Below are 25731 nucleotides of genomic sequence, written 5' to 3' on the forward strand. Positions count from 1 at the left end.
TTTATGAGAAGGCTGTACAGTACAATTTCTGAGCCAAAAACATTTGTCTTACCTGGTTTCTTAATGGGCTTTGACCATAGCTGCTGAGCCTGTGAACATGCATTTTCTTTCAGAAATTCCTTTGTCTCAGGTCCTAGACTATTATATCAAAGATACTTCCTTTCTAACTTAAAGTTGATCAGTTTGTATTATCCAAGCAATCATCTAATCATCAACAACTCAAAAATGTTGAAATGTACACCATTACACTAGCTCAATTCTGCAAAACCCAGATTCAGAGAACACTACATTTGAGAAAGGAACATTGACCATTGCTCTCACACTTATTAACCATGCAAAACGGAGTATCTCTTGCATGGTGTAGTGGGTTTACGTGGCAAGGTTTTGGTAGCAGGGGGCCATAGGAGTGGTTTCTGTGAGAAGGACCTAGAAGCTGCCCCATGTTTGGGAAGGGCCCCACTGTTGACCAGAGCCGAGCCAATAAGTGATGTTGTTTTGCGCCTCTGTGAGAGCATATTTAAGACAGGGAAAAAAACGCTGCTCCACACAGCAGCTGGGAGACTGAGAGGAGTGAGGAACAGCCTCGCAGGTGCCAAGGTCAGTGCAGAAGGAGGGGGAGAAGTGCTTCAGGCGCCAGAGCAGAAGTCCCCTGCAGCCTGTGGTGATGACCATGGTGAAGCAGGATGTCCCCCTGCAGGCCATGGAGTACCACGGTGGAGCAGGGTTCCACGCTGCAGCCCGTGGAGGAGACCACGGTGGAGCAGGTGGCCTGGCAGGAGCTGCTGCCTGTGGGGGAGCCAGGTTGGAGCAGTTTGCTCCTGAGGGATGGACCCCGTGGTACGGACCCATATCTGGAGCAGTTCTGGAAGAGCTGCTGCCTGTGGGAAGCCCACGCTGGATCAGTTCATCAAGGACTGCATCCCGTGGGTGGGACCCCACAGCACAGGGGACGAGAGTGACCGAGAAGGAGCGGCAGAGAAGAAGCGCTGTAGACTGACCATAACCCCCATTCCCCTGTCTCCCTGCGCTGCTCGGGGGGAGGAGGTGGAAGAGGGTGGATGGGGGGGGAGGTGCTTTTGGTTTCTTTCCTTTGTTTCTCACTTCTCTAGCTTGTTAGTAATAAGCAATAAATCTTACTATCTCCCTATGCTGAGTCTGTTTTGCCCATTACAATAATAACTGTGTGATCTCCTTGTCCTTATCTCAACCTTTGAGCCCTTTTCATTGTATTTTCTCCCGGTTCCTTTTTGAGGAGGGGGAGTGAGAGAGAAGCTGTGGTGGAGCTCGGCTGCCCACTCGAGTGGAACCACGACACGAGGCTATCAGAGCATCCCGACCAACATCTCTATTACAGGAAAAACTAAAACTGAAGAATAAGCATGGTTCTTCCATATATTACTTCACTATTGGATTCTCCTGTTAAAGCTTTGAGTTTGCCAGCATTAAGAAGCAGCATAACCTAGTGGTGAGAAAAAAACACTACCGAATACTAACATTTCTGGATAAGAAGCAGCATCAACACTCATATCATAACATTGTCAATTTTTTATTTATTTTTTTTTTAATCTTGTACCACTTGGTAGTTTTAACTTACAAGGCCAGTAAGTCACATGAATTCCAGCTGCCCAACAGAAACATTCCAGAGCAACACAAGTATTTTTGAGAAGTCTGAATTGGGAAACTTTTATTTTGCTTAGCATGCTATACATATTAATGTATTTCTTCCCACAAATATACATCTATGCAGACATGGTGTTAAAAGAACCAAGTTTTCATTTCATCCTATCAACTAACATTATCTACTACAATCCAGCATAATTATGTATCCCCTGAGCAGACTCATAACCTCAGACAACCAAGCATTTCATTTTAAGGCTGCTTACAAGCTTTTGCAAGCACAGACTTTTCTTAAGATCATAGAATCATAGAATATCCTGAGTTGGAAGGGACCCTTAAGGATCATCAAGTCCAACTCTTGACACCGCACAGGTCTACCCAAGTTCAGACCATGTGACTAAGTGCACAGTCCAATCTCTTCTTAAATTCAGTCAGGCTCGGTGCAGTGACCACTTCCCTGGGGAGCCTGTTCCAGTGTGCAACCACTCTCTCTGTGAAGAACCCCTTCCTGATGTCCAGCCTAAACTTCCCCTGCCTCAGCTTAACCCCATTCCCGCGGGTCCTGTCGCTGGTGTTAATGGAGAAAAGGTCTCCTGCCTCTCGACACCCCCTTACGAGGAAGTTGTAGACTGCGATGAGGTCTCCCCTCAGCCTCCTCTTCTCCAGGCTGAACAGGCCCAGTGCCCTCAGCCGTTCCTCGTACGTCTTCCCCTCCAGGCCTTTTACCATCTTCGTAGCCCTCCTCTGGACACTCTCCAACAGTTTCATGTCCTTTTTATACTGTGGTGCCCAGAACTGCACACAGTACTCGAGGTGAGGCCGCACCAGCGCAGAGTAGAGCGGGACAATCACCTCCCTCGACCTACTAGCGATGCCGTGCTTGATGCACCCCAGGACACGGTTGGCCCTCCTGGCTGCCAGGGCACACTGCCGGCTCATATTCAACTTGCTGTCTACCACGACCCCCAGATCCCTCTCTTCTAGGCTGCTCTCCAGCGTCTCATCGCCCAGTCTGTACGTGCAGCCAGGGTTTCCCCGTCCCAGGTGCAGGACCCGGCACTTGCTCTTATTGAACTTCATGCGGTTGGCGATCGCCCAGCTCTCCAACCTATCCAGATCCCTCTGCAAGGCCTTTCCACCCTCATTTGAGTCCACAACTCCTCCAAGTTTGGTGTCATCAGCAAACTTGCTCAAAATGCCTTCTATTCCTACATCCAGATCGTTTATAAAAATATTGAAAAGTACCGGCCCTAAAATGGAGCCTTGAGGGACCCCACTGGTGAAGATTTGTTTTAGAAATCAACCACAGCTTTGATTTGTAAATTACAAGTTCTCATGGTTTTCGTTATTTATATTGGGAAAGTACCTGGGAAATCTGTTCGACATTGCACCCTGCTTATTACACTTGGCACTGTGCAAACACACATTATAAGGCCAGTAAAGACTTCAATCTGTAAAGACTTCAATCAAACAGAAAAGACAAAAAAAAGGTCAAGAAGACACAAGGAGGCAATACAATCTTCTCATGCAACAGGACAATGGGAATACTGGAGTGAAGATCTCTTCATTCCCAGCCAATGCTCTCTTTTCCAGGTTAGTGTAACTTGAAAAAGCCAGCGGAGGCAGCACAAGCATTCTAAACACCATAATCCTGCTGATAACAATGTGTTAAGGTTTGTGTTTTAATTAACTTCTCCCATAAATTGTCCCTCTTTAGATAAGGAAAGTTAATCACAAATTTATTAGATCACATGAGAAGTAAAAATGAGGAGACAGTAAGAAAAAGCAAGATACAATCTTCATACAGTACCAAACAACTTTAGTGACTAAAGTTCTTACGGTAGAGTATGATTTTGGACAAGATATACTATGCTGCATTTGACACACAAAACTTAAAAATACTTTTACTCACGAAAAAAAAAAAAAAAAAAAAAGCAAGCAGCAAAGCTGACAGTTCTGAGAAACAGCAGAGGGCAGTCTCTAAAAGCATTTCTGGAAGGTGATTGATGTTCTCTCAGACTCTAGCAATTATGTCTCTGAATTTCCCTGCATTTCCTTTAGCTATTAGTTAGTTACAACAACCAAAATACACTGTACTGAACCCCAAGACCTGGAATAATGAAGTGGATGCTGTGTATTTAAAACAGTGCTCAGGGAATGAAGGTGCAGTAGGACAGTTAGTGCCTGCCACTCTAACAGATACACAAACTTCTAAGTAAAATACTTTAAAAGGTGAGACAGACATTAACTGTGTGGTACATTATGTAGGACAAATTTTAACATTTTCCTGTTTAACATTATGACATATTCAAGCCAAAAAACAAAACAAAACAAAACAAAACAAAACAAAAAAAACAGTTTGGGATGTAGTTTCAACAATACTCCACAATAGAGGAGAGACCTTTTGGAGGCTGAAAGGCTAAGAGGGTGCGCATAAAAGGAGAAAAACTGTTTGGCTGTTATTAATTCAGAACTTATTCTACTCTTAAACTGCAACAATAAAAGATATCAGAGGTAAGTAAACACTGAGAAAGTCCACAAAAGCATGCATGAAGCTTCAGGCAGAAACAGAAGTAAAGAAAGGTGCATGCTATGTATATCAACATCATGTATGACACCAGTCTTTAAAAAGAGTTCAAGTGATCCAGGGAACTAAAGGCTTTTAATGTTAATTAGGGAATATAAAATAAACAACATAACTAGTGGACACCTGAAGAAATATAATCTACTGGGGAGAGGCAGTACAGACTGTACAATAAAGCTCTGTGTTGGAGTTCTTTGATGGCCTTAATGACCTGCGCATGAGGGAAAACTATTTCATGTGGATTTCCAAAAAGCTTTTGGCAAAACCTAAAGCCTAAGGCTTTAGGAAAGCTATGAAACCACAAAAGAAGTGAAGTTATGATGTGGAAGAATAGTTGGCTGTAAGATAGGGAACAGACAATAAGAGGAAATGGTCCGCTCTCAACATAGAGAAGAGACCACCACTGAAGTTCTGCAGGGGTTCTGCAGAGGCAGGGGATGTGGGGGGAAACCCAATCCCAGATCCAACTGTACAACAACAAGCTCTGAACTGATTGTTATCACTAAGAGATAAAATAGTGACAGTGTAGTAGTTTCTGGAAAATACTGACTCAGTATTTGGAACCAGTTTTAAAAAACAAAATCAGATGCTAGAAGTTATTAACCAAAGGCACATCAGCACACCTTAGAGCAGTGCTAGGAAACCTAAATCCATTACCCTACAACACACCACTTTGAATGCAGTGATGATGTGACTAGAACTGGACGAGAAGAATATACTAGAACTGGGAAATTTTCAGAGATGGGCAACAAGGATGAGCACTGCCATAGAACTGCTACTGTACGAAGAATGACTAAAACATGACTCTTCAGCCTCAAAACAGAGGCAAGGTAGGAAGTGGCATGGTGACGACGGGAAATAGAGTCCATAATCATGCACTAACTACGGGTCATAAACAGGACAAGGGAAGTGGTTCTTCTCCTCTTTCTACCATGTGTGAGACCACACGTGGGACACGATGTTCAGTTCCAGGCTACCAAAACAAGACACCCGCTGACATCCTGTAATGAGTGCAGAGGGCCCATGGAAGGTCAAGGGCCTGCAGCATGTGATGTAGAAGGAGGGACTGAGAGAGCTGAGCTTGTTCACTCTGGAGGACAGAAGGTGAATGGGGATCTAGATGATGATCTTCAAGGTCTCTTCCAACCCAAACCATTCTATGATTCTATGATCTACATGCAAAGTATGTAGTGTATGGTTATGGGACAGAGCAGTCCTCCTCCTCTTAGATGATGCACAGCAAATAAAGAGGTAGAGAACAAAAACATAAAGCATGAGAAATTTTGAATAGGAAATTCTTTGTGAAAAAAGTATTCTTCACAATAAAGGTGGTCAAACACTGGAACAGGCAGCCCAGAGCATGCTGTAGTATCTCCAATCCTCACAGACGTTCAGACCTGACCTGACGTAACTGTTGAGTAAGAATGCAGACCGAATGTCTCCCAGACATTCCTTCCAAACTAACTTATTCTGTGGCCCTGTGATGAAATAAAACAGACAGGAAGCAAGGTTTTTTTTTGTTTGTTTGTTTGTTTTTTAAAAGGGGTGTGGGGTGAATCTACACAGCAGGTAGCTGTGTAACTCCTTGATAAAGGATACTGTTGTGTCTAAGAACATGAATTCAAGGAGCTACTCTAGGAGCATTTGGAAGAGAAACCCCGTAGGGAATTACTAAATAAGCAAGCCATACTGGGCTCAAGAAATTTTCTGACCAGAAGACAGTTGGAGGCTGGGAGAGAATTGAAAAGATGAACAAAGCATTATATATATACTTGCTCAGTTCTTCTGTAGTCTACTTCTTCTAATTTTATTGTCTCCACTTCTGAGAAGAACCCACCCTAATAAATATTAACTTAAACTACTAAAAAGAAACAAACCAGAAAATATAGGACAGGGATTTTTGTGCCGTTTCAGAAACTATGGACATCTGTAGCTGATAATGAAAAACACATTGAAAGTCGCACTCCACCCTCAGTCCTCCTCTTCCTGTTGCATGAAGGCTATTCTGAGAAGCAGAAAAGATCTTCAGACTTCTTAGTTAGAACACTTAATATCTGCTTTATTGTTGAACATTTAACAGCTTAAAATCACATCTGGTAGATTTTTGTATTACCACACACACACACACACACAAACAGGTAATATCAATGAAGTGCAATATAAAGAAAAACAGAATCCACACCTTAATCCAAACAACAGAGAGAGATCTCTAGAGGCAAACATAAACATCGATATTTCTTTTTCTTTTGCCAAATTGCAGGCTTAATATACCTTCATTATTTAATAAATGTTCTTTAATTAAATGCAGTTATCTTCCTTTTGTCCTCAACCTAATTCAAGTTTTCATTGGTTTTAAAATGATTAATATAATTGTATGTGACAAACCGTTGGAATTACTTGGTGGTCGTATTCAGCATTTTAGACTGGAAACATCCTTCTGGCCCAGCTGCTTGATCAGAAATACTCCTCAGTTGCACCTAAAATCTTCTACCAGATGTGAGATTTGACAACATAGCGACACCTTGTATAAAGAGGAGCCATTACCCAAGCAATTAAAAAGACGGTCATAAAAGTTTTGAATGTATCAGATTGGTTGAATGTGTGAATTCTAACAGTCACAATAATGACTGAACGCTTTGATAGCTGTAAGCTCCATTGACACAGCCATTTAGAACGCTTTCTCCACAGGCTTCATCCATCATTTACATTGCAGCCCCCCTCCCGTGAGCCGCCCCCCTGCCCCGGCCCCGCGCACGCGCGCCCCGCGCTCCACCTGCCGCCGCCTCCCGTGCCTGCGGTGACGTCACCGGCGGCGGTTGGCGGCGGTTGGCGGCGGGTAACGGCCGCGCCCCGGCCCCGCCTCCCTCCCTCCCTCAGGCCCCCGGTGGCTGCTGCCGGTGCCGTCCCCTGGCAGCCGCAGCCTGGCCGCCGCCGCCTCAGCCTCAGCCTCAGCCTCAGCCATGGCGAGCGAGGAGCGCCGGCAGCCGGAGGCGGGCGGGGAGAGCGACGGCGGCGGCGGGCGGCAGCGGGCGGAGGCTCGGCGGCAGGCGGCGGGGCCGGTGCCGGTTGCCGAGGTGCCGGGCGGGGCCGGGGCGGCGCTGCTGGGCGAGACGGGGCTGGCGCTGGGCTGCTGCATCGCGGCGGCGCTCAGCTGGGAGCGGCCCCTGCGCAGCCTGGGCGGCTTCGTCTGCGCCAACCTGCTCTTCTGGTGCGTGGGGAGGCGGCCGTGCCTGGGCGGGGGGGGTCCCCAAGGGCGTGGGGGCCGCGTTTTGGGAGCCTTTGAGCAGCAGGGGTCGGGGGAGCTGCGAGGTCCCTTCTAGCCATGCTGCGAGCCCTGCTGCAGGGCACCTGTGCTCTGTCTCTTGGCTAAACTTTTTCTGCTCGGGTTGCATCGGGGTGGCGTCGTTGTTGTGTTTGCAGCGAGCCTTCTGTTCATGCCTGTAGCAGACCACTGGCCTTTCATTGTGAAATTGCTTCAGAACTTTCCCCACATTGTAGCTGCTGGCGATGCCTTCAGTTTTCTCATCTAAAATGTTGCTGTATGCCCACCCGTTTGTATGGAGCAGTCTGTGTACCAGGATTCCATCTAACGTTACAGCTGAGACTTTGAGACTGAACTGTGTCCTCTCCTGTGGCTAAAACTGCCCCATTTCCTCTCAAATGAATGAGAGGCAAACAACCAAAGAGGTGGATTAATGGCAAACTCCACTTAGTTCTCTGTAACCCTAACAGCCTGATGTTTAAACACGCGATCATGGGAAGAGAACTTCCTGAAGCTTTGTGTTGCACGTGAAAGTCACTCTGTGCAAATATTTTTGAAAACATTTTATCCTCTTTAATCCCAGGAGCAGCACACGTGATGTCTAATTTAAGTTGCCTTTTATTATCAGTCTTGCTCTTAAGTATCTTTGGTAAGCTTTTTCAGTGGGAAAGTTACATGGTACTGCTCTTCTGGCTTCAGAGTTCATCTGCTCATTCAGCAATGTGGAAGGGTCATAATGCTTTATGTTTCTTTGAGATTGCTCTTGATTTTATCAGAGCCAATGTTTGACAGGATTTGTTCAGTTCTGTATCTCAAGGAATAATAGCTACCGGGCAACCTGTTTGCCATTCTTTTGTGTGACTTTGGTCATAAGCAAAGTGTATAATGCGTGTAGTATATAACACGTACAGAAAATCTCCTGTGGTAGTCCTGCTGGCAGCTTGCTAAGTGGCCAGTATTTGATGTTATTTTATCAAAATGCGTAGCTCACTCTACTTTTTTTTATTGTCAGAATGAAAACAAAAGCAGTCCTTGTGCTGACTTTTTTTTTTTTGGTGGCATTGTTGTCGCTCACCAGGAAGCTCTCTGTCCTGGTGCCACAGGATCTGAACGGTGGGAACGAATCAGGAAAGACTGCAGTACCGTTTTGGCTGGTAAAGCTCCGTGTTCTGAGACGGAAGGACATCAGGAATGGTCCTGTTAGCTAGCCTGTGAAATCAAACACTTAGAAAATGAAACACTCGCTTAAAGCTAGCCTCGCGTTTCCCTGCTTTAGTGTTGGCATCACGGATTTGCAGTGCAGTGTGGTTGCTGCTTCTGCTCTCCTCTCTGGAGATGCAGCTGGCCGTCTGGGTTTGCCGTGACTCAGCCTCTCCTCACAGGGCTTTGCACTGCCAGGCCTCGAGGCCGAAGAAGGGCCCCTCAGTTACTGCCACACACACCCGTGCCCTGTGCCTGGAAGCATCCCTGTCCCTGTGCAGGGGCGTTGCGTTCCCAGTGTGCAGGGCCTCTCATCTCTCTGTTCCTCAAAGCTGAGAAACGAGATTGGCCAGAAGGACAGGGAGCTGCTTCTGGATCAGCGGCAGTACTGGCGGGAGAGGGAGGAAGGGGAGGTGAAGTTTACTTGTGCTTCTTTCCAAATGTCAGAAGAGTGATCATAGTTCCTTCCTCCAACCCCATTAGTTTTGGTAGGGCAATGCCCTCCATTAGATTAGTTTTGAACCTATGTACGTCATTCAAAACCCCTTGCAGTACGAGATGCTGAGGGATAACTATTTTTATGATGTTTTGCCACAAGATCTTTTTTTTAATATATTTAAATGTAAGCTCTTTCCCATGAAAAATCTTTAAACCATGGTACTATATAAAAGCATTTTCAGTGTTTTCTACTGAAATAACTTGCTTGTGGGTGCAATAAATTTACTAACTTAATTTCATTCTGTTTTCCAAAATTCCTTCATTTGTGAACATGGCAAATAAATAATGATGGGCAGTTTTAAAAGGCTTAAAGCAACTTGGTTTTGAGCATGACTTGTTGAGATTCTTGGTCTGGGCATTACTGTATTCTAATATTTTTTAGTTTCCTTGGAAATTCCTAATGTAAAAGACTGCACAAAACTTCTAACCTAGCAAAAGCTAGTGCAATATGCTTTACATTAATATTTTTAAGGATAGATAAATATCAAATATTTATAATAAAATTCAGCTTTGATATATACTGGTATATATTCAGCGAACTAACATTTTGTAAAAAAAATAAATAAAAAAAAAAATAAAAAAATAAAAAAAATGAAACAAGGCTGACAATTGAAGTAGAAACAAATCTCCTGATTGAAAAAGCAGCCATCACTTATCACACCATTATTTGTTCACTGTGAACAGCTTTAAACTCCCCTGCAAATGCCCTCAATGGAAGATATTTAAAATGAACAAGGGTTAAATATGTATTATTTAGCATCTAATTATCTGATGTGTGATTTGGATTGTTCCTGCTGTAGATAGTTTATGGACTGAGGTAAAAATGCCACCTAAGAAAATAAAAGAAAAAAGAGGAAAAGAGAATGTGGCATTTTTCTCATTTTATACATATAGTACAGAAAAAAAGGAGTGCTTCTTCCCACGTGCAGGCAAACTGCTGGTGCCAGAAGCTGAGGCTAGGCATTCCAAGTGTTAGGCAATGGATATGTAAAATCGCACCTGAGATTGAAAGTGAAGTATTAAGAGTCAATGTTAGATTTTAATCTACTATCCTAGCTTAATTATTACTGTTTTGTGTGTGTATGGGAGGGGTTGGTGGTGGATAAAATAATTTCATTTTTATTCTCTCAGTCTGTCAAATATTTTTATGAGATCCAGGGGGCAGGTTTATTTTCAGTAATCCTATATTGTCATATGTCTTTCGTAGTTTGCAGATGGTTTGTGCATTTTTAACATCATACCTTAATTTCTGCAAGTCCATCCTTAGATGCATCAGTTGTGTATATCCACTGATTACTCAAATTACAGATTTCTATAGGGTTTCTTGGGAACAGTGACAGTAAAAAGGCTAGGATTTAGTAGATCTGTCTCCTTGTGGAAAGATTTATTGCATTGTATTGCTGTATCCTGTTTGCTGTTCTCATTGCTGGCCCAAATCCAAATTTTCTTTGAGGATTTTTCTACACTTTCAGATATACAAATTGTATGTTACTACAGATCTCTTATTAACAACATTAGATGATTTTGTACTGGATGAACCAACTAGATTGACTATGTAAAAGACAGCTATCGTTCCTTGGTTTAAAGACAGGAAAGCTGGCCAAATTGTGCCATTAAAATAGTATCTTTTGCCATCCATACGCAAATTTTGGGGGGTTTGGTCTTAGACCTGATGGATGTTTTGATTTTTATGGAAGAACAAATTAATCAAGAAACAAAGCAGTATTTCTTGTATCTTAAGTAGCCGTTTGCATTGCTTCAGATAAAGACTGCTAGTAAAGTTATTCCAGGTATAAAATCTAACTGCTATTTAAGTATTAGTAACCAAAACACATTCAAAGTTCACAGGTTTGTTTTGTTGTTATTGTCTGGTTTGTGTTTTAGTAACTATCCAATTTTCTTTAAGACTTGCTATTAAAGTTTTTCTTACTTGGAATCCTGGCTAGGCAACGATAATGTTTTACCATGGAGAGATCTCAATGTCTTTTTCATTTCTTAATTTATCCTTTTAAAGTAGGAAGATAGTGCTGGGCTAAACATTTCTTTCAGGTGTTTGCACACAAACTGTAGTGCCACTACCTATAAAGCAAGGTTTCAACAGGTCTATAGCAGTGTGTATACACAGTATATTCAACAACTGGATATCTATTCATAGAATCATAGAATATCCTGAGCTGGAAGGGACCCTTAAGGATCATCAAGTCCAACTCTTGACAGCGCACAGGTCTACCCAAAAGTTCAGACCATGTGACTAAGTGCACAGTCCAATCTCTTCTTAAATTCAGTCAGGCTCGGTGCAGTGACCACTTCCCTGGGGAGCCTGTTCCAGTGTGCAACCACTCTCTCTGTGAAGAACTTCCTCCTGATGTCAAGCCTAAATTTCCCCTGCCTCAGCTTAACCCCGTTCCCGCGGGTCCTGTCGCTGGTGTTAATGGAGAAAAGGTCTCCTGCCTCTCGACACCCCCTTACGAGGAAGTTGTAGACTGTGATGAGGTCACCCCTCAGCCTCCTCTTCTCCAGGCTGAACAGGCCCAGTGCCCTCAGCCGTTCCTCGTACGTATTCTTTGTTATAAGATTTTTTTTTTTATAAGGGCTCCTGGATAGGCCAGTTTCTGGCTATTCATAACTGTGTGTTTGGTATAGCAAGGTTATGATGTTCCATTTTAAGCGTCTGAGAAAGGTGATTGTAAATTTCTACCTATTCTCAAAATTGAGCATAGGTACCACTCAGGAGGTAGCCCTCAGCAACAGGACATCTCAGGCATCAGGGCATTGTGAGCCTTAGGAATTTCACTGCTTACAAAATGCCATTTTCCTGGTTTTGTCTGTTGTAGGAAGTCTCCTTATACTAGTGATGTTGTTCCTAGAAGGCCGATGTGGTGTTTTTCAGTTGGTGTAGCAGTACTACCTGCGGGTCGTGAGGTTAGCGGCTGTTTTCCCCAGCAGTTTGTGTGGTGCTGTCTTTAATGATGACTCACTTAGTACTTGTACAAGGATCCCGTGGCTTTTTTCTATCCAAACCACTCATTACCAACAGCCACCAGCTGCCATTAGCAGGAAATTCACAGACACTCTGTATTGTCTCTATTGGCTATCTAAATTTGGCTTTTAATTTCACATAAATGGCTCTGGATTTTTGATGAGTTCAGTTATTGAAATTTCAAGTATCAGTGGCTTACGCCCTATTGCTTTAATCGGCTTACACAGTAATTCAGCTGTTTCAGAATCCCTTTTCCTCTCAGTCTTACACTTTCCCAGAAGTGAAGTTACAATTTCGATGGCAATACAAGTCATGATTTAGTTTTAGGGGCTACTTGTTTTCACCCAAGCAGTTTTAAGCTTATGTTTACTTTTTCAACACACATTATTAACTTTTGAGGGTTTTGGAGGTAGAGTGGAACAGAAAGCTAACTTAATTAAATTTAGTTAAGAAAAAAAATAAAGCCATTAACTGAACAGCTTTTTAGTGACAGTTTGCATAGCTTTGGCTGAGAGGTTAGTTTACAAGAATGAAAATTGACATTGTTTATGAGCCAAGCTGCATTACATAAAAAGCCGGGCAGTTCACAGCATTTTTTCAACCACTCAGAAGAAAACAGAATCTGTCAGAAAATAAATTGAATAGGATAATTGAGGCACTGAGGGAAAGCAAGTTTTACTGAACAATTTAGGATCAAATCCAGGATGAGGACTTTCCAGAATATGGAAATCCCAAACAAAGCAGAATGGCAGAATTGTAACATGGCTTGGGTATTTCTGGCCTGGCGAAACTAATAAATTCTGTGCCTAGCACAGTTGTTGTGAGAGAGATATTTTTTGTGTGTATTAACTGAAAATAATGAGACTTTCTAAATAATATGTAGAATTTGGAGAAGAATGGAAGTTTTAGGGGGATATGTTATGCTCCTTGGTAGATGTTACAGGACTAACGAGAGCATTAAAGAAAAGGACATTTAGGGCAGCGTGGTAGAGGTGGATTGTTTTAACATCAAACTGCTGCTACTGTATGACAAAATGGAATGAAGATTTCTTCAGTGCTTTCCCAGAGTATAGGTTAAGGTGATCTGGGCATGTTTTTACAAAAATAAAGGAAACCAGGCTCTTTGTGTTTGATTCAGAATAATTTTAACTAATGGAAATAGCCCATTTTCACTGAAGTAGCAGTAGCGTTTGATGTCCTGATAGACTCAGAAGGTATGGTGTTTAGGTCACTTAAGTTTCCACCTTCTTAATCTTTTTATTTCAAATACCTATCTGAATGCAATTGGTTAGAGAAAATATTATCTGCAAGCTACAAATGTTCAAACAATTCTAACTTGCTTTTCCCAAGAGGTTTTCCTGCAAAGAGTGGGAGATAATTTTGTAGTGAGGCACTTTATTATTGACTTGTTCACATTTCCCAAATCACCAATATGCTTCCAAAATTTACCACTTATAAACAGGTTTATCTTTGATGATTAAATGGAAAGCGTTTTAAAGTTTTTTTTTTCCTCATTTTTTGCTTAGAGAAGAATACTATTTTCATTTTTATTTGTACCTATTTATAAGCTAAAAATGTTGTTTCTTCTAGTTGGGGTAGAGAGAATATGCAATTTGAATTTTTATCCTGTGTGTTGCTAACCGTTAGGTAATAATCACACAATTCTTCAGAAGTGTTCAGCAGCCTTTGCCTTTGGTACTGCAGCCTGCTCACAAACCTCTGAGAGAACCATCACTTCTAAGTGTGGCTGTCAAAGTTAAAACAGCTTGAGTTTGTGGCAATCTATTTCTTATGACAAGTTATCTCATTATTCACAAATCTTTATTCCTAACATTATACAAGGTTTTCTAGAGAAAGAGTTATCCAGGTTGTTTGATTCGATCTGTGCTTTCTGGCTGAACAATTACAATCCTAATCTGTTGAATAAAACCTGGCAAATAAGCTTCTTGAACAAAAGGTAGATTACTGTATTGTCTTTAACAAAGAAATAATTAAAGGGAATGTGGCAAGCTTTAGAATAGTAGTCATGCCACTTCTGTTTTTTGTTGTTGTTTTCTTTTGACTTTTTTATGTATTTAATGATAGAATTTTTAGTCTTTCTCCACAGGATAGTGCCAAACAGTTGGGTTAGCTTGTAAGTCAAGAATCAGCTACTTTCCAGTTCTTCATTCTATTCCTGTTTTAATATTTTATTAAAGTCTTAGATATCTACATTCTGGAGTGGCATACTTAGAGAAAAAGAGAAAAAGGTGTTTCTTCTTAATTCATATCTCTACAGTGGCTTTTACTTTTCTCCACTAATGAAAAGTATTTTAAAACTTTTTAATGTATATATTTTAAGAAACAGTCCATTACAGTAATCTACATGTTTTGGCTAAACAGACACATGGCTATTTATGTTCAAGCTGCCAGACACTGGAAGTGGCAGTGTGGCCATTGTAAATTTGGATTAATATGCTGTGATTTCTTTGCAAAAAGGGAGTTGTGGAGTAAATATTTGTAGTGTTTTCTTTAAATATTTTTTTTCAACAACTTAGGCTTTTTTGTAGGGGTGAAGAGGGTTGTTAGAATTTATAAAGACTTCGTTCATTCTAAAATTTTTGGCAGTATATACTCAAATGTATTTTGTTATATGTGATATGTTTTCCTCTCTACAGCAGGGAACCTGCTATACCACAGCCTTTTGTGGTATCTTTCAGACTTGCAGATTAACAGTTAAATACCACATACATATATGTGGGTGGTTTTACCATGCTAGGCAGCTAAACACCACAACTGCTCTCTCACGCCCCCTCCTTAGATGAGGAGGGGAAGAAGTAAAGTAAAGAACAACTCACAGGCTGAGATAAGGATAATTTAATTAAAGGGAAAAAATAATAATTATTAAGGAAAGATTATTATTAATTGAACAATTTAACTAAAGGAAAAGGGGAAAAGGGAGGGGGGAAGAGAAAAAGGAAAAAGAAAAAAAGAAAAAACATCAAAGAAAGGCTGTGTGGAAGTGCAGAGGAAAGAAACTACTCTCTACTTCCCACAAATGAGCAATGCTTGACCAAGTCCTTGAAGCAGGGCCTCAATGCACATAGCCAGTGTTCAGGAGGAGGACCAACGTTTTCACAAGAGCCCACTCCTCCCCTCTTCTTCCTTTTTCCACCTTTGGACATCATATGGTATGGACTATCCCTTTGGTTGGTTTAGGTCAGCTGCCCTGGTGATGTTCCTTTCTTACTTTTTTACTTTTTTGCCAACCCCCTAGCAGGGTTAAAGAGAGTCCCAATGCTGTGCCAGCGCTGCTCAGCAGCAGGCACAACACTGGTGTGATAACACTGCTGTTCTAGCTGCAAGTGCAGAGCACAGCACTGTATGGGCTGCTGCAGGGAAAGTTAACATCCCAGCCACACCCAGTACAATATAATAAGAGCAAATACAGACTGGATATTTTGCAAAAACAGCACGCGTAACTTTTTCTACTATAAGTGGGTATCTATGCTTTTTGTGCAGCAATGGGGAAAGGTTTTTTGCGCCATAATTCCTGCTCAGGAAATACTTCAGCTCAGACCTAAATGCGCTAAAGGAACAATAGGAAAAATACTGAGTTTGAGTTTTGGATTTTGAATGCGTTGAATATTTGTGCATTTGGATTTTAATATTTATAGATACTGCATTTTAGTATTTCCAGAACACAGATGATTAATATGAAAGTAATAATCCTTATCTACATACAATCACTATGGGCTTCTTTTGGAACAGTGTTGGGCAGTTCTCTGTAAGAGCAGGAGCAGTCATACTTTCAGAGAAGTTGCACTGTGCAGTTTAAGAAAATGACTTTGTGCTGGAAAAGCTGCTATACTGGAAAGCTGCTATTACGTCTCCTCTACAAAGCCACCTTTTTCCAGCCTGAGCAAGACCAGGTTCCTAATTTTTTTTTTTTTTTTTTCCACACAACACAAGTGCTCCAGCTCCTCCCCTCCCTCACCCCTAACTTCATCTTGGTGGTTGCCTGCTAAATTTGCTCCTCATCACTGATGTCTTTCATGTTTTGGGAGACCAAAACCAAGCAAAGTATTCTAGATGTAATTTCATGACTGTTCTGTAAAGGGGAATTGCTCACCACCTGTGCTGTGCCTGAACTCCTGCAGATGCAGCCTGATACATTGTTAGCTTTCATCACTGCCAGTGTGCACAGTTCATGCTGGCTAAACCTACTGTCACTCAGGACCTGCATGTCCTTTTCCAAGGAGTATCCCCTCAGCCAGTCAGATGCAGGAGGTTGGTCTGTACCAGGTGCAGGACTTTTGCCTTTGAATTTCATCTATTTCATTTTCTTTCAGTTGTTGCCTCTAGCGTACTCAGCCAAACCACCCCCCCATTCCCTGTGTAGTGTTAGTAATAAACTAACCAAAGGCTGGATCAGACAAAGGGCAACTTTTTAACCTACAGAACTGATGGGAACAATACCTGGGTCCCCATATTCATCTCTAGAGCTCTGCAGTCCTTCTTTGTTTTTTTTCTGCTGTTCCTTGACAGTACCAGTTGTGCCCACATGCATGAACAACAACAACCAGTAGTCAAACCAGGTAAGCCTTAGCAAGACCTCAAATCCAGGCCGCTGGCAAGCAGTGAGCCTCTCATGACAGTATGTTTTTTCAGCAGCTGTCTGCTTCCATTCCCTGCAGAAGATAATCTTTAACCCCTTAACAGTTTCTGCTTCCTCTTGGTCTGAGTGCTGTCTTCAGGCCCAGCTGGTTTTGAGGCCTCCTTTACCACAGGTGTTTTCCCTGTATTGGCTATTACAGCATGGTATGGTACTGATTCTGCGAGTTCAGCTCGAAGGGCAGAGAAGGAACCTTTCCTCTGCTGCCAGAAGTCCCAGGCTTCCAGCTTCTCCCATCGTGGGGATCTCCATCCACTGCTCAAGGTCTGCTTGGCCTTCCTGCTTTGCAATGCTGGATTTGAGTTGGTGCCTCTGCAAGATCTCTGCAGATACCGTATAAATCACCTGTTTGTAGAGTCATAGAAGGATGTGAGTTGGAAGGACAACAGGAGGTCAGCTGGTCCAACCTGCCCAAAGTAGGTCCAGTTAGATCAAGTCGCTCGGGTGCTTACCCAAACAGATTCTGGAGATCATACTTCCCTGATGGTCTGTCCCTGCTTACTGCTTCCAGTAGGTCTTTCATTTGGCTGCTCCGTATGCCAACCAGCGACCATCTCCAGGTGAAACTGCTGTTGCCATCTGCCCAGGGGAGAGGCTTGAGGCATTTCTTGCAGCCCCCAAACCAGGTGGCTGTTTCCTGCCTCTGGAGCTCTGTCAGAGTGAAGGCCTCTCATGTCCTAGGGATGCCTTTTTCAACCAGTGTGGGGGCCTGAGTCCTGTGGCACCTCATGGCTGGTTTTAAGAAGTCCCACGCTGCCTGCAGCAGTCCCTGGCCACATTGACATGCAGGCTACCCTGTTGTTAACTACTGAAGTCGTTATGTAAAATGCATAATTCTATGCATTGTTCTAGCCTTTGCTTTCTGAAAAAGCTATCACTATCAAAATAGTGCAGAATTTCATGAGGGAACAAATCTGTCTCTGGGAATGGTTATTTTCCACACCACTTGTAACAGTATGTTTTTTCAGTAGAAGAAATTGAACTTCAGCCTGTGTTGTTTACTGATTTAAAAAAAAAAGCATAAAAGCTTCTTAAGTAAGTGTAGCTGTTGTTTTACTAAACAATTATTTTTGTGCAATATGTGGTGATGTCATTCTGGTGCCTTCCAGTTTTGTCAGGAATGCTTGTGTTTTAGAAATACTCAAGTAAATTCTAATTAAAAAAAAAGGGGAGGGGTAGGGGAGGAAACCCCAAACCTAATTCCTAATAATAAGCAAAAGTACGACTGAAACTTTTTTGTTAATCTGGTTGCTATGCATCATGTTGATAATTCCTTCAAGAATTTTGAATCCCTACGCCATTAGCATACATGTAATACATGGTTTTCATATCCCGGCATGAAATCCTTTCCCCATTGCTGCACAAAAAGCATAGATATCCAGCATGGACTAACATTTTGGTAAGCTGAAGGTAGATACCTACCAAAAAAATAGGGAGGACATTGTCAGCCATTGACTGATAATGGATTTGAGGATGTGCGTCAGAGTTGTCTGACATATGGCTTGCAGCTTTTCTAATCTGTATTGGTAGAGCACCTGAGGGCTGATACACAGTGGCTGTGAATGAATTTCCGAGAGAGAGACTTTCTTGCAAACATTGCAGTCTAAGTTAATGAAACAATGGAGGGAGGGTTGTGACAACTAATAACGCTAATGCACTGGAAGTCCAGTCAGAACAATTCAAAGCTTTCCAAGTAAGTGAAGAGCCTTTGCTTGCCTACTATGTTAGCTGCTCTAAATAGATTACGTTGTTGTTTCTTTTCCCCAAAAGCTGTGGAGCAGAAAAACAGCAGTATTGAGAGCATAAAATGACATGACTTGGAAGCGTCTTTCAGACAGCATGCTACCTTGCTAATCCTTTTTTACTAATCCTCGTCCACATTAGTACAACTGTTTTTAACAGCAGGTGACAGCTGTGATTGCAGTGAAACTATGAGTATGGCTTAGTTGCGACTGCAAAGTAGGTTAAACACTCTATATATTCATTGAAAGATAGTAAACATCTTACTTTAAGAAGTAGCAAACTGTGTATGCATTTATGCATGTGTGGAAACATGCATAAACTTCAGTACTGATGTATTTCTTTCACCCACAGAGGATGGCCCAATGTTAATTATTAAGTCAGAACATACTGTTTGATCCTAGGAAACCTTAATGTACAAGCACCATGAAGAACCTGTAGAATAGTCATGGTATTAAGGCCATGCAGCTTAAAGGTCTGCATTTGTTACAAACTTTAGGCATCTAGAAATCACATTTAAAATACTTTAGTTTACTTTTCTCCACGGTGTCTGATCTCCACCCCTCCACTTTTTTCACTTGTTAGTAAGTGGAAAAAATAGATTAGATGTAATCTTCAATGCAGTTGAACTTCACCCTTAAACAAAATCAAGGATGTTTAATATTGAAGATTATTATTTGATCTAATGAGAGCTATGCTTGGGCAGTTTTGAAAAAGCTTGTCAACATCTTTTCTGTAAGCATCTCTTGGTTTTCTTGAGCTGGCTGAAATTGTAGAGGTACTGAATTGAGGAAAAAAAAATATATATATACACATATATATTGTTCCCATAGAATAATAATTAATACTTTGTATAGATGTAGAAACCCTTCAGAATAAGTTATCTGTTTGTATTGGAAGACATACCCTGGTCTGGTCAGGGTGATAGGGCTTTGAGTTTCTGTGAATTGTATTAAGTGTGAAAATTAGTGGCATAGAGGTTTTCCTTGATGCAATCCTATTTTCTCAGGATTTCAAGGAATACTTGAGCAGTTTTTCACAAGTGCTGGATATGCTTTTTATGGTAGAAACACCTAGAAGGCAATTTTCTTTGTAAAAGTCTGGTGTGCTCAAAGGGTATTCCTTGGCTTCATCCAGTGCCTATATTTGCTTCTTTTCATTTTCTTTCTCCTCTTTTCTGTAGGAAAACTGCTGCAGCAACTAGGTGGGAGGCCAAGTGCCCTGTTTACAAATCAGTTTCTTGGAAACCTCTCTGCTTTATATGATTTCGTTTCTGTTGGTATTCTTATTTGACCCACTGCCCCTTAGATGACTTCTTATTTTTGACTATCCTCAGCTTCAGTTATTTATTTGTTTTGAAGTTAACCTTTTTTGCTCTTACCTTGAAAATGATCGTAATACGCTCATTGTTTGTAATCAGATCTCTGGTTTAAAGTGCTTGAAACAAACTGGTAAATTACTTCTTTTATTTAGTTGAATGTTAGACAGAAGTGTTAAGCCAGACACTCTTAGACAGTTAAGTCAGTAGAGCATGAGATTATAAATCATACATTGTGAGTCTAGGGCTTTTTGACTTGACTAGACACACTAATTTTTTTTTTTGTAATGAAGAACAAAAGCTCAATATGAAGTTTGAGTATTGTGCCTTGAATTGTACAGTTCTACCTCATCTTTGCATTTGAAAGAATCATTTGTATAAAACTTTGATGCGAACTGAGGTCCTCTAGAAAACACAAGAAAATGTTTAACCATTATATGTGAATAAAAAGAAAGCTGTTATGTCAAGACAATTATTTTTACTAAAACCTTAAATGATTTAAGTAGTAATGCTTCTTATGCAATAATGAAAATATTCAGGTTTGTATACTTCCTGTGCCTAGGTTTTTGTTCACGCTTTTATCAACAACAAATTCTATGAATGAGACTGTCATGCTTGGAGCTCTCATTGTTGACTTTCTGTGAAAATGTTGTGGGGACAAACTAAATTCAACTACTGAAATATCAGTCTATTTTTTCTCTTATTTTCTATACTAATAACAGATGTCATTATATGTATACTTTCAATAAGTTTACAAGTATTCAATGTTTATTTCTTCTTAACATTCTAGGTTTGTTGCTCTGACCCCTTGGAGAGTGTATCATCTGACTTCTCTCATAATACTTGGAGTGCTAGTTCTTCAGATAATAAAGGATTTGGTCTTATCTAGGATAAAAGGTAGGTCAGTATACTGATAGAGTTTCTTGCTTAAACACCCACAACTCCTTTACTAAATCCTCTTTAACATTATGATACTAGGATTATTGCAAAAATATTAGCTAATTTCTGAGTGAAATAACACAATCTACAATGATCTACTACCATTTGTAGTAAAGTTCTGATATATTTTAGAGACAGGGCATTATGAGATTTGTTTCAGTATGAGTATAACCAGTATCAGTGAGCAGTCAGTCTTGTATCTTATCTTCTAGGTCTCAAAATCCATTATTATCTAAAATACAAAGTTTTCTTAAAAGTTCCTACTTCTTCTAACACTACTCTAATTAGATCACTGTTGAAAAGTTGTGGAGATCTAATATAAATTGGTCAACTTTGTAAATGGATTGTGAAATAACCTATCTTCCTCACAGTTGAAATAAGTGAAACAGTAATTTTTTTCTAGTTTATGGAGTGTTCAGTTTCCAGTGTGTACAATCTTATCTAAGTACTACCAAATTAAAAGGGGATGTTTTTTGTGTTGTTGTATTGTTTTAACTGTTTTTTCCCTGTACTTCATTACCATCTTGAAAATTCTCTGGCAAAAGGTTGTTCGTCAATGTGTATTTCTTGTTGCTAGGAAGATTTTTTGAAGTGGCTTATTTTGCTTTTTCTTTGATGTTGAATATGGTGCAGTGTTTGAAAAAAATGCAAAGGAAAGCAGGAAATAAGTATCAGAGAATCACAGTATTCCTCTGCAACATTACTAGCATTTCATTTTTGACCTCCACAGCCTATTCTTCCCTGCTAAGTTACAGTCGTTATCCACAACCTTTTTGAGAAATTTTTTGTTGTCACTGCCTTCTCTGGAGTCTCCATTACCATTGTTTCCTGCTTGAGTGATGCAAACTTAGAGGCTAATTTAAAAAGCTTAGCGTGATTTGATTTTTAGGCTGTGTTGTATAAATCACCTCTAATGTTGAATACTTCACCAGTTGGAAGGTGGTTATTTACACAAGTAAATCTTAGCTGTCATTACTAACATTTTTGTATTGAGCAAATCCAAGATGTACCAGTATTGACCAAGCTACCATCCCCTCTTCATTTCTCTTTCACTCTTGCTTCTAAGTGATTATTCAACTTTTCATCATAGAGGTGAGGTCAGGAAGACCTCTGTTCCCAGCTTTATGATTAGAGAATGATTATTTTACTACAGTTAAAATCTTGTTGTAGTGACAATTGGTGTCACTCCAAACAGCAGAAGAAATTCTTCCCAGGATAACACTTCTGTAGGGCTACTTCACAGTTCCAGCCAGCCACTAGATGGCAAGACTATTACAGAGTCATAAGGCGTGTAGAAACTGTTTGCCGGTTTGTAGCTGTAAAGCAAAAGTTATGTTGATTATCTTCTTCCAAATGAAAATATAGCAACATAATACGGTATTTTTTTCATTAACATTTTAAACTGGTATGTTAAATTTAGAGAAAAGACTTTTTCTGAGAACTGTTACTTTGGTTTTAAATGTTAGGGAGAATTCCTTATTCATTTTGTCCTAAATTTGCACAATGCTTATGAATAAAGAAAAACCTATATGTGATTTCTGTTTTAGTGCATTGTGTGTCATCTTATATTCTCACAATTGCAGGTGCACAGCTCTGGAGGAGAATCACTGACAAGTAGGTATATCATTTTTAATATTCTAGATATATGACATCTTTTCTTACAGTGAATCTGGAGTTTAAAACACAGTCTACTTTCCCTGTAATTAAAACAGAACATGAATGATTTTGAAATTCACGTTTTTTCTAAATTTGTTACTGCTTGTTCCAATTTTAATTTTTAATAACTTTCTGCAAAGTATTTTTTCTGATTTGAATTATAATAAAGAATAGAGTAATATATCAAATACTTGTAGAAATGCTTTTTTCTTAGTATGATTATCACATTTTGTGTTTTCTGGGAATTAGTGTTTGCTTTGAAATCAGTTATGAGGGAAAAACACTGTGTTGGTTAAGAAGCTTAACTTTCTTTTAGAACTTCTTTACACAAGTGCTGTCCAAAAGCAGGTAAGTTTGGTGTGGTTTCCCTTATCTTTGTAGTAGCCAATACAAATAATTGCTGTTAAATTTCATTTAAAATAAAAATTACTTGATATCCATTGCAATATAAATTAATAATTGTGAATTCAGTTGTCTTGCCACTGGGCTGACTCAGTTTACAGGCAAATGTTTCATAATGTTGATAGGGTAGAGTACATAATCGATTGAATTTGTTTTGGATTCATACAACATCTCTAAATGCTTTACTGGCAACTTCCAAAATAAAAGTTTGTGTGATTAAAAATATTACTCTTCTAAATAGACCACCAGGGCTAGCTGGACTTCTGGATAATTTGCAATAACAGGAACACAAGATCAGTCCAAATATCCAACTAGCAAAGTATCTTCTCTCTGAAGGTGGCCAGCCAGGAGGAAGGTGGCCAGCGAAGCAGTGTGTAAGAGCAGGATGAGCTTGTAAGGTGCTTCTCCTGGTATACTTTCCCAGCCTCCAGCAGTTTACAGTTAAAGGACTTCTAGGTTCCAGATGTGGTGTCTTTTACTTATCCCCTCCAAGCTGTTCTCGGTGGAGCAGAAAAGGTCCATGAATATGTCTCGTTGCTTTTCTTATTACAAAATTCTGTTGTTCTTGGTATCCTATAGTAGAGAGACCCATAGCTGAACTGTGTGTTCTGTGAAAAACTCAGCCTTGTGTTTGTTTACTGTTATATGATAGTTTCTTAATCTTATCCTACTTTTTTTGGTTGGAAGAGTTGGTAAACAATCACACTGGCTAATCTTCAGGAAGCTGTGACTTTATAAACTTTTATCTTGTCCTGTTAAGTCCATGGCTACTAAATTGTTTTTAAAATAGAAGCTTTCTGTAGGTTTGATATCTTCATTGTGATTTTTTGGACTTTTCTTCCATTTCTGTTACCCTTCTCGTAGGCAGAACTAGAAATTGTGTTCAGCTTTCAGGGAGACCTCGGACTGTACATTAGCATAAAAATGCCCTCATAATAAATCCTAATGATTGATTTTTTAAACCTCTGTTGAGCACTGAATTGGTGTTTATGTGAATATATAATCTCAAGATTATGTTCCTGAGTAGTAAATGTTATTTTAAAGCCCATGTGACATTAATTTTGTTTGTTTGTTTGTTTGTTTTTCCACTGGATGAATCTCTTTATTTTTACATACATTTCTTCCATCTTTTGGCAAGTACATTACTTGATACTTCGTTGAAGTTCTGCAGTTCTTTGCAGTTGGTCTTCATCTTTACCAGAATAATTTAGCATTGTAAGGAGACTCATCTTTCTGTTCACTCCTTTTTCCAGAATGTTGTACAGACAGTTCAAAACGGTCTTTTATTTTCATACTTGCAAGGACTTCCCCTCATATTCCATGACTTCTTAGCCTCTATAAGAGCATTTTGTAAGAGACCTTGTTGAAAGCCTTATAGGAAATCCAGTTAGTTTTGTATGAGTATCACTGGTCATCTTCAGTCTTACTGAGTTTGAAAGAACAAATGGTTTGTGATGTGATGTCCCTTTAAAAATTGTTCATCCTTACTCCCATTGTGCCATAGAACAGGCATGCACATTTGTCATTAGATTTTCTGACAATTTGCACAGAACAGAGATGAGTCTTTACTGATTTACAGTTCTGGCTCTGGCATAGCTCCTCTAAAAATAGATGTTGCTTTAGACACTTAACAGTCCTCTGATTAAGGCGCTTTGAGAGGTTATTTAACATAAGTGACATTTCAACTGTTGCATTCTAACTTTCAGTTAGAACTCTTACAATCTCATGTAAAGTTTTTTTTTTTTTTTTTTTTTTTATTCTGTGGGTATTTACAATTCTTTTGTTGAGCACATGTGCTCATTGATTGGGTTGAAAATGGAGCATCTGCTCTAAGACATTGGGGCTGGTGCTCCAAAGGTTTTTGTTGTTCTTAGTCTTGGATGTGAAAGACTGTTCTCATGTTATCTTACATCAGCAAGCTGTGTCAAACATACCCCCATACTGCTGGTTAACAAAAAACACTACCCAGTGGAGAATCACATGCTCTTAAATAACATATAGAGGAAAAAAAAAATAGATCTGTGCTGCTTTGAATGCTTTGTTTGTTCTAATGGGTCAACTGTGTTCGCAACCATTCTGTGGCATTGATGTTCATAGGCACAAAAGAACTGAGTCCATAGCATTTAATTGCACTATGGTTCAGGCTGAATGTCCACATGCAGGTTGGAAATGATTTTTGGTCTGTGCCTACTGCAAAACTACTCAGAGGAAGTACTGGGAGAGTGCTCGTTGGCTGGTGCCAAAACTGCAAAGAGCTGTATTTATGGTTTAACTTTATAAATGACCAGTCCCAGCACCTAGCAGCATTGCCACACAGTTTAGTTTATCAAAGTAGACAGAAAGTAACAGATGATAAAAACAGGCTCATTTCCTACTTTGTTTGTTTCCACAATTGAAACTGGTCTTCATTTTCATTGGGAAATAGGGCTGATATTCTGATAAGGAATGATGACAAGCCAAACTTCCCTTGAAGCTATTAAAGTTAATTGCACTAAACAATCTTTTGCTACAGTGTATCCAAAGGGGATAAAATTGCAAGTGATTTATTAACCAATAACTGCTTAAATTTATATTTGGTTCTATAAGTTGCACATTGTTTTGCAGTCCGTGATATTTCATATTATTTATTAGTACATTTGCAGAACTCAGTGTACTAGTGTCTACATACAGCAAAATGTTTTTTTAAATGCTGATGTTGTGATCTCCAGCTAGTCAAGGATTGGAATTCTTATTTTGCCTTCACTGGGATCAGATAAAATCTTTAACCGTTATCATTAAGATGTTTTAATTGTTTCTTACAAGTTGCTTTACGTAACATGTAAAAAATGCTCAGTGCCTTTTAAAAGTGAGAATAACTGTTTACAAGTTACTTCATTGTATT

General features: G+C 40.1%; 1 protein-coding gene across 2 annotated transcripts in view; it reads left to right on the top strand.

Annotated features, from left to right (window-relative positions):
- The first annotated feature begins 7074 nt into the window (after positions 1 to 7074).
- Positions 7075 to 25731, top strand: part of RETREG1 (reticulophagy regulator 1) — a 64218-nt gene continuing 45561 nt past the window's right edge. Inside the window, exons 1-3 of one of the 2 annotated variants that reach the window (XM_027451633.3) lie at positions 7075 to 7409; positions 20644 to 20750; positions 22376 to 22406. In XM_027451633.3, coding sequence (XP_027307434.3) covers positions 7162 to 7409; positions 20644 to 20750; positions 22376 to 22406 — 386 coding nt within the window. In that variant the 5' untranslated portion in view covers positions 7075 to 7161. The remainder of the gene's footprint in view (positions 7410 to 20643; positions 20751 to 22375; positions 22407 to 25731) is intronic. The other variant, XM_027451634.3, reaches the window with a different exon arrangement.

The sequence above is a fragment of the Anas platyrhynchos genome, chromosome 2, assembly GCF_047663525.1.
Source record: "Anas platyrhynchos isolate ZD024472 breed Pekin duck chromosome 2, IASCAAS_PekinDuck_T2T, whole genome shotgun sequence".
Lineage (NCBI taxonomy): Eukaryota > Metazoa > Chordata > Aves > Anseriformes > Anatidae > Anas > Anas platyrhynchos.